Here is a 9,383-nt window from a genome sequence, read left to right on the forward strand (position 1 = left end):
TTCCTCAGTAGGTATGAATGAGTAGAAATAAAGGTCACCGTACACGTGACTGGGTATCGGTACTTATAATATTTTTTTGACACAGTTGTTTCCTTAGTAGGTATGAATGAGTATTTAGGGACTCCTAACAAATAGGATGGTAATGTGTATTTTGCTTTGTCTTTTTCTGTTGAAGACCGAAGAGATAGAATGAAGAAGAAAGTTATTATGTTTCTTACAGATATCGAGCTATGGTTGTGCAACAAAATATAAAAAAAAATTGTTCAGATAATTCTGTTCAAGTTTTAGAAGGGTGAGACTTACACATAATTTATTATGCATTAATATAGGTGTCGACGGCGAATAAAATATATTCGTAGTATTCAAATAAAAATAGTGTATAAATAAATAATAATAATTATATACAAAGAAAGAAAACATTGATTACAACGTTTATAATTTTTTTTTTAAATGAAATAAGGGGACAAACGAGCAAACGGGTCACCTGATGGAAAGCAACTTCCGTCACCCATGGACACTCGCAGCATCAGAAGAGCTGCAAGTGCGTTGCCGGCCTTTTAAGAGGGAATAGGGTAATAGGGGAGGGTAGGGAAGGGAAGGGAAGGGAATAGTTGAGGGTAGGGAAGGGAATAGGGTAGGGGTAAGGGGATTGGGCCTCCGGTAAACTCACTCACTCGGCGAAACACAGCGCAAGCGCTGTTTCACGCCGGTTTTCTGTGAGAACGTGGTATTTATCCGGTCGAGCCAGCCCATTCGTGCCGAAGCATGGCTCTCCCACGTATAAATGAGTTATATTATGTACATACATTGCAGAACTCGAATAGTACATGACCAACCAACACCAATGGAACTTACTCCCGAGTATGCTAACCTAATGCCATCCACGTCTTGCGAGCGGAACAGAGAAATTACAAAAATGAGTTCAGAGGACCATGTTCAAGTTCCATCCACGTCTAGCATACATTCAACAGGGTAAGAATAACTCATTTATCAAAACATAGAATGCATGAGTATAGGTGTCGATGGTGAGATAATATTATGTTTTATTACTATATTTTACACGGATATTTACTCGTTTATTTTAACATTTTACAATTTTCCGACGTTTCGGGTTCTTTGCAGAACTACCGCGACCATGGGGTCTGCAAAGAACCCGAAACGTCGGAAAATTGTACACAACAAACTACAATAAATTCATGAATCTAGGCTTCAATGGCTAAAATAAATGATGGTATTATGTATTATATTATGATGCTGACATTAATGATGACATTATGTACTTACATTGCAGAAATGAAACATTACCTGACCAAACAACACCAATGGAACTTCATCCTGATCCTGAGTACCTACTATCATCCATTTCAAATGCCTTACGTCCAGCAACTCCTCTGGAGTGAGTGTCAAAGCCTGTTTATATTATAAATATCGGTAGTTATTCCTTGAATCCTTTGCCTAACCCGACGGGATGAAGGTGGGAGTTTATTGTATGTGTTGTATGTTCAATTTAGTCCTACTAATAATTATTAAAATAGCTAGATATAAATGCACAAGTCAATAATCTTTTATTGTTGACTTATTTAAAATAAATATGGTGAATTTACCTTTCAGGTCCACGGATAATTTTGACGATGATTTTGTCATACTTCCTGAGGAGGGACAAAAATTTGAGGAATGCAGTGGCAGGAGAATCGTGGACATCGGTTATTTTTTCAAGCAATTGAAAGAAATGGATCATGAATCATTATTTAAATGCAACAACAGTCATTTACGTTTACAACAGGAAATGCGTAAGGGTCTAGCGTCTACATTCCTATTCGAGTGCGAGATTTGCAATTCTTTGGTGAGAGACAGAAAAGGTATCCAAGAAAGAACAACAAGACAGAAAGAAAGCTCGGAGTGGCTGGAGATTAGAAAACTATTACTCACAGCGTCAAACTTCGGTGCAGTAGTTAAAAGAAAGAAAAACTTCCATTCCCTGGTGAAGGACATTCTTTACAAATCCAACTTATCCTCAATAGCATCGGTAGCTCACGGAATCAAAAATGAACCATTTGCTCTACAACAACTGGCCTCTCAAGAAAATGTGGTGATAGAGGAATGTGGACTATATGTCGACCCTGACTGTCCCTACATCGGCGCCGCGCCAGATGGCAGAGTTGGAGATGATATGATTGTAGAGGTGAAATGCCCGGTTGCTGCCTTTAAATTTGGCATGGCTACTGCCATAAAACAAAACAAAGTTCAAATATTAAAACATAATAAAAAATACGGGAACACATCAATTGACAAGAATAGTAACTGGTATTACCAGGCCCAGGGACAGTTACATGTAACCAATAAAAATAGATGCTTATTTGGGATATGGGGAGCGGAAAGAGCCCATGGAGGTGATATACTGTATACATAAACAGAGACGACCAATTTTGGAAGGATAAAATGGAGCAAAAAATTGTAGATTTTTATCACAACCACATCCTTCCAGAATTGGTAGACTCGCGACAAATACGTGGAATGTCGCTCAGAGGTGCCGAAAATGTAAAAAATTAATAAATATATTTTTATAAATAAATTGACTATTGTATACTCTGACACAATAACCTAATAAATATGACATATCTCATAACGTATGTCAAGTAGGCTTGTACTTTGAATATCATTCATTCATTTATTTACGTTTGTTTGTTTGTAAAAAGAATCTGCCTGAAGTTAGCCAGGGATTAGTTTACTCGCGTTCAATGCGTGGCCTATACATACTAGCATAGACTTTGAGTCGGGAATTAGGGATAGGTATGGGCTACGGCTACGGGTCTGGACCCAGCACTAAAGAGCATCTGTGAGCGTACGGAAGCATTCGAGACAATTTGGAATCGGTAACTAATGAGGTAAGTATCGGTATTCTCTTGTACAATCAACCGATAAGTGTGTACATCAAGTGTATGGTAAACCTTATTCTCATTTTTCCTCATTCATACCTACTGAGGTTAAAAAGTGTTTCAAACAAGATAATACCGACACCGATACCCGGTCAAATGTACGGTGACCCTTATTTCTATTCATACAATACCAACTAAGGAAAAAAAATTTCAAAAACAATATAATACCAATAACAAGTAAAAGTGTTTCAAACAGCTTGGACCCCTTGGAATTACGCCGAGATGTAGCTTCACTCTGCATCCTCTATCGGTTGTATCACGGGGAGTGCTCCGAGGAATTGTTCGGAATCATACCACCTGCAACTTTTCGCCATCGTCAAACGCGAAAAACATACCATCCTCATCACCTTGATGAGTGGCAGTCTTCACTAGTTGATCCGGCAGATCAACTAGTGAATTATTTTCCTATTTTAGTATACACATAATATAATATGCGTACCTGGACCTTTTCGAAATCATTTAGCGCATAGTTAACACTTTTCATAGCAAGCATTTGCATGGCAAAATACTCGCCATTAAACAGAATGCGTAATAATTAAAAAGTTTAAGTATTCACAATAATTTACGAGTTATAACGACTTAACTTTACCGCTTTGCATTTGTTAAAGTTCCACCTCAATTTGTTAAAGTTATTTTAACCGTTTCATTTATTTTACATAAAAGATTTTTTATGTAAATAAAATGCAAGGAACGATGATTCTCATTTTTTTATCGTTTTGCGGTTATAAGCGTGAGTTCGGAAATGCAAAATAATGAAAGAAAGTTTCATCGCCCCAAAGCGAGAGCTGAGAAATATACGGCGCAAGTTAAAAGCTTAGACTATCATAAATTTGTGATAAAAACACTAAAATGAGAACCCAATGCCACACATTTTTATTCCGAGAAGTACATTTTCTTCGCAATCGTATTCAGATACCTATTTAAATTTTTACAAAGGACGGAATCTAGATAAGCCGTTTGGGTTACTTAGCCTAACCTATCTATTTTTAAGCTTTTGTATAGCTTTTATCGCGAGCTTTAAACGTGGTGACCGAATCAAGAAATTTCGTAACGAAAAAAAACCTAACACGGGGTGTGTGCACACTCCGTACTGCACAGCATGTCGGTCGGTGTAGCGTTGCCAGACTTCGGCAAGGTGGTGCGACTAGACGTATTCGAATTATAGTTGCATAATATTACAAGGTTCAAACACTTACGGATTTTGTCGCGGAGCACTTTTATTAATCCCGACGTTTCGGCTACTTTACAGCGGCCGTGGTCATGGGTGGACTGAGGTGACAGGCGTCCAATTTATTGAAGTCCTTCAACTACCCGAAGATTCATCAATTTTTGTTTGCGTTCCGATCTACGCAGAACGAACTTACAGTGTCATGAAGCCGAGGTTTCCTAGATTTGTGCTTTAGTTTATTTATCACTGGATCCCAACTAGATGGCAGCACCCAACCATCTTCGCGGTTAAAATTAGGGTTTTTTTTAATTTCAATGGCCTCGCGTATCATTCTTGGGCGGTATCTTACTTCTTTTGCCAGTACTTGTGGCTTATCAAATCTTATGTAATGGCGAGGTTGATCCAGTGTGTGTTCACAAATTGCGGACTCGGCGTTCCTACGGTGTTTGACATAATAAAAGTGCTCCGCGACAAAATCCGTAAGTGTTTAAACCTTGTAATATAATGAGTGATACTCGCGTAAACCTAAGAAATCATTATATAGGTGCATAAGTTGAAAAAAATTTATTTGCAATAGTTTTACTGCGGGTGCCACACGTATTTTAATTAAAGTGAATTCAACAAAAGTTTTCTAACCAAAATCGCTGTAAGCCTATACCTTGCACCGCCTCGTCGATGACCCTCGGGTCGGGATGATTCAGGGATTTCTTGACCCGATAATAGGATTGACTTAATCGCCGGATCGCAATTTCGCCTCATTACCCGACTGGGAAAAGAAGGTGTCTTGCTTATTTGTAGCAATATTTCAGAAAGGCTTTGGCTTTCTACACGAGCAATAATTTATACTATAAGTCATAACCCCTGCATAGCTAGCACGGGGTTTCCCAGTCGATTCTTCGGAAGAAAGTAATGGCAGTTTCTTTCCCATGTCTACATATCTTTTTCCCGAGCATGGCACCACCCATCGACTTGAGTTTCAGTGGACAAAGACAAGAAACTCATTCCATAGCAACCATTAAAGCAACGGCAATTATTTTTTTTAACATTTAGTTTCTTGGTTCTTTTTTTTTATTATAGCACCTCGGCTATAAAACCATGGTCAGTGTCGAATAAATGGCGGCAAATTAAAAAAATCGACGTGTAGCAACCTTGTCTATAGCCGGAATTATAGTTTTGATCTACGAAATACGAATAAAAAAAACTAAGGAACTTTATTATTCGTAGTTTGTAGATCAAAACTATAATTCCGGCTATAGACAGGGTTGCTATACATCGATTTTTTGAATTTGCCGCCATTTACTCGACACTGGCCATGGTTTTATAGCCAAGTGCCATAATAAAAATAAAAACAGAATCAAGAAACTAAATGTCAAAAGCGGATCGTCATGCTTGACATATAGATTTTCAAAAGCGAAAGATATCGAGATACGAAAGAAACTTTTACTCCAATGTTTTTCCGGTAAAACTGTCAAAATTTAGTTTCTTTCGTTTGTCTACGTGCTTATGCTAGCTATGCTGGCTGAAAAATCCTTTCTTGCAGCAAATGTAACAATCATTATTTTAGACAGCACTTATTTGGGCGCTTAGTGACACTTTTTCGGGTGAAGGGGGAAGAGTAAGTAGACCATCAGTGCGATGTAGGAGGGGAAGTGATTATTATCCCCTCTCTTTCGAATAGGCCGTTTAGATTCAGCCCTGTAGGGCAAGGGAAGGGAAGTGGGGACCGCTAGAATTCACTTCCGCCCGAAAAACCGACACTCGAGGGAGCGCCGGGCAATGGCAGCGGCATGAGCAGTGGCAGCGTGAGTCACCTATTTACATATTCACGCTGCCCACTTCCCTCCCCACTTCCCTGTCCAACAGGGCTGAGTGTAAATGTAGTATTAACGTCCCATAACGGCAAAATATATTATGCCACCTCATTCTCAAAAACACTTTCAACGCGCCTATTCTCTGCAAAATAACCATACATTTCCTTGGGTACACCACTATTCTGATAATTCCCTTAGGAATTAGATACAGTGCCGGTTCCAACTCCCAAGTCGCTCATACGATTATGATAGTCTGTAGTATAATCACCGCCTCGCATCGCCACGCCAGAATTTATAGCTACATCGTGTGGCATCCATTGCATCATCATCGTCTGTTTATTACGTGTTGAAGTGGTTCAAATGGCCATAAAGAGTTTTTACGTAGCATGGGATTAGACGACGTGATGTACGCTACCTAGCCTTTATACTATTTATATATTATTATTGTTTGCAGAGTAAAATTGTTTTCATAATTAAAGACGTGAGTGGAACAACCAAATAAGTAAAAAAAAATGCCTTTTTTTGAAAAATGGAGGCTTTAGGGCCGGATAAATTGTGAATAAAAAAACTGTGGATGAAGTTACAAGGATTGTTCAAATTATAAGAAAAAAAATGAGTTAGACCGCTTGTTGTATTTGGATTTGAAAAGATATCTAGTGTCTTGTAAAACAAAGGATTGTTTTAATTGCTTTGTGATAAACTATTTTTTACAGCAACAATTATAGCGGGCAAAAGTGTCTTATTGAAACTCTATTACTAAAACTACTAGAATGATTTGGATGAAGAGATACTAGACAGAGAGGACATGGTATTTTTTTTTATTTGGTTTGTCAACAATTGATTACTCGTAATACATTTAAGAAATACAATTTTAGGTTACAGCAAAAACGCATATCAATTTCTTAAAGACAAACACCGCATTCAAAATGGTATATATCTTATATCTTTAAACGAGCAATTCTTGTATATATATAATTGGAATCTCGGAATTGGCTCCAACGATTTGCATGAAACTTAGTATATATGGGATTTCGGGGACGATAAATCGATCTAGCTAGGTATCATTTTTAGAAAATGTCATTTTATTCGTGTTTTATCGAATACCGAGCTAGGCTCGGTCAAACGGCTAGTACCTTATAGTGGAAAATCTTAGGGTTGAAAGTGTTTCAACCTTTGCTTAAAGGCATCCAGAAACTTTTAACTTGTACAAACAGAAGAGGCATAGTTTTAGAAACCGAAACGATCCAGATATTTTATTGTTCATAGGCATCCACTTTATTTATTAGTCACGGTAGCCTAGACACAAAATTGTTTGTGAATATTTTAGGCCGTCCTTTAACCCTTTAAATAAGCCACAATAGTCGGAGATCTTGTAATTCTTGTAAATAATAAATAATATATTGTATCCAAATTGTATCAATTGATATGGAATGATGGGTTGATACCTCCATTCCATTGTTTTTAAACCCCGACAAAAAAGAGGGGTATTATAAGTTTGACGTGTCTGTATGTCTGTTTGTCTGTGAGTGTGTCCGGATTGGACTAGTTTGGAGTGATGTAAACCGGCAATTATACATCTCTATTTGTACAGTACAGTACAGTAGACCATTAATATTAATTCATTAAACTAACCATGCTCTATAATTCTTGAATTAATCATGGCTGCTTCTGCTGTTGCTTTCACTTCTGCCGATGCTCCAGAGTCCAGCGTCGCATTGTTTTTAGTCATAAAAATTATTGTGCTATTATTAGAATATGCTATTAAAATAAACTACTCGTTAGACTGGTAGTAAAATGTAATTTAAATGCATATCACCTTGTTAGGAATTCAACTCAATTTTCTACACAGATACACACATTAAACTTTTAACAGGTTTTTTCCGCCGCGACGGGGCAAAAATAGGTTTATAGAATTTGCTAAGTAGCAGAAAAACGTGCGCCTAATGAAAAGTCTGCAGACATACAGAGTGTTGCCAAAAAATAACTATATTTTTGGGACTTTATAGACTATATTATATACTTATATACTATGCAAACTTTGGCCGTAATTCGACAATTTGTATTCATAATTTCCAAAGTTATAAAGGGTTGGTTTAATGTTTCTGATATCTATGGGTTGGATACTGGACGGACTATAGGACGGACAAATGGACTGAGCGTCTGATATAATATTATGGGTTCTTTGTAGTTACTACGGAGCCCTAAACAGTACATAATTTCAGTATGTAATTGAAACGAATAGCGCCAAAAGGTATTGTTATGAGTGGATTATTTTTGACAAATTTTTAAACCGACTTGTAAAAATTAAAAAACGGCTAAAAATTATTGGTAGATACTCTTTCATAGAACTTTTTTCAGAATTCGCCTAGACCTTACATTAATTAGCTTTATGTACTCACCTAATGTTCATTCTTCTGAAGTCGGTATCAGCTTTCGAGTGATGAATAGTCAATTCTGTTTTGACAATACCTGTATTTTTTGTGGTGTACATGGGCGTACCCAGGTTCTGGGCCAGGGGGGGGCGGCCCCCCTGCCACCCCCCCCCCCCCCTTCCTCGGTACGCCCATGGTGGTGTATTCTGCCTTTTCCAATTATTATAAAGCTTATTTAGTGCATCGCCTTGTCACGTTGCTGTGAACTGACCCTAAGCTTCAACCTCAAACACCCTGCATCGTGAACTGGCAACACGTATATAAAGTCACGTTCACAAGTGCGTAACAAGTGTTGCGAAGTAACGCCGAACACCAAACTTCGATAATTGAATTATACAGACAAACAAATCAACTTGTTTAGATTTGGAACTTCGATACACTTCGATATCGAAAATCGGGATTATATTGAAACGAAAGTTGAAACTGGCAGGCGAAGGTTTTTGTTATAATAGATGGAATTAATAATTATATTGGACTTTTAATTGAGTTTCGTTTTATTGAATGACCCTTGGCCCGGGGTTAAAATTATCTCTATAAATATTATATTACGACTTTAATAATATAATTGCACTTTTATAAAAACCACCATCCCCCGTCTTAACTCGAAAAGTTATTCGGACAAAGTACACACTACATACTACATCCCCAATCTCAAGTTTTTAAGTTTTATATTATTATAATGTAAGTGTTTATACCGACACCCTTAGAAAACTTTGATGGCGCGATGCAGGAATGTTAGGCGAATTGTGGGTACCGCCACATGTTATATACATTTTCTGTACTGTTAACTGTCAAGGCATGTGAAACATGACGACCTCTTTGGCTCTGTTGGTGGGCTGTTGGTAGCTCAAGCCGGGGGTCGCGAGTTCGAATCCCGCCGACGGAACAAAAAGTTTTCAAAGTTCCTGGGTCGTGGATGTGTATTAAAATACGTGTATCATACGATAAAAATCTTAAAATATAATATACTAGCTGTCCCGGTGAACTTCGTGTCACTTTAAAACCTTCCCTGGACTTCTACGAATATTTTAAGACT

The 9,383-nt window shown here is 37.7% G+C and overlaps 1 protein-coding gene across 1 annotated transcript; it reads left to right on the forward strand.

Annotated features, from left to right (window-relative positions):
• The first annotated feature begins 208 nt into the window (after positions 1-208).
• LOC121730719 lies at positions 209-2,494 on the forward strand. Its single transcript, XM_042119859.1, has 4 exons — positions 209-292; positions 814-972; positions 1,612-2,182; positions 2,486-2,494. Exons 1-4 carry the CDS (start codon positions 231-233, stop codon positions 2,492-2,494), a joined length of 801 nt encoding a protein of 266 aa, XP_041975793.1. The 5' UTR covers positions 209-230.
• Positions 2,495-9,383: the final 6,889 nt, after the last annotated feature.

The sequence above is a fragment of the Aricia agestis genome, chromosome 9 (genome assembly GCF_905147365.1).
Source record: "Aricia agestis chromosome 9, ilAriAges1.1, whole genome shotgun sequence".
In the NCBI taxonomy this organism is placed as follows: domain Eukaryota; kingdom Metazoa; phylum Arthropoda; class Insecta; order Lepidoptera; family Lycaenidae; genus Aricia; species Aricia agestis.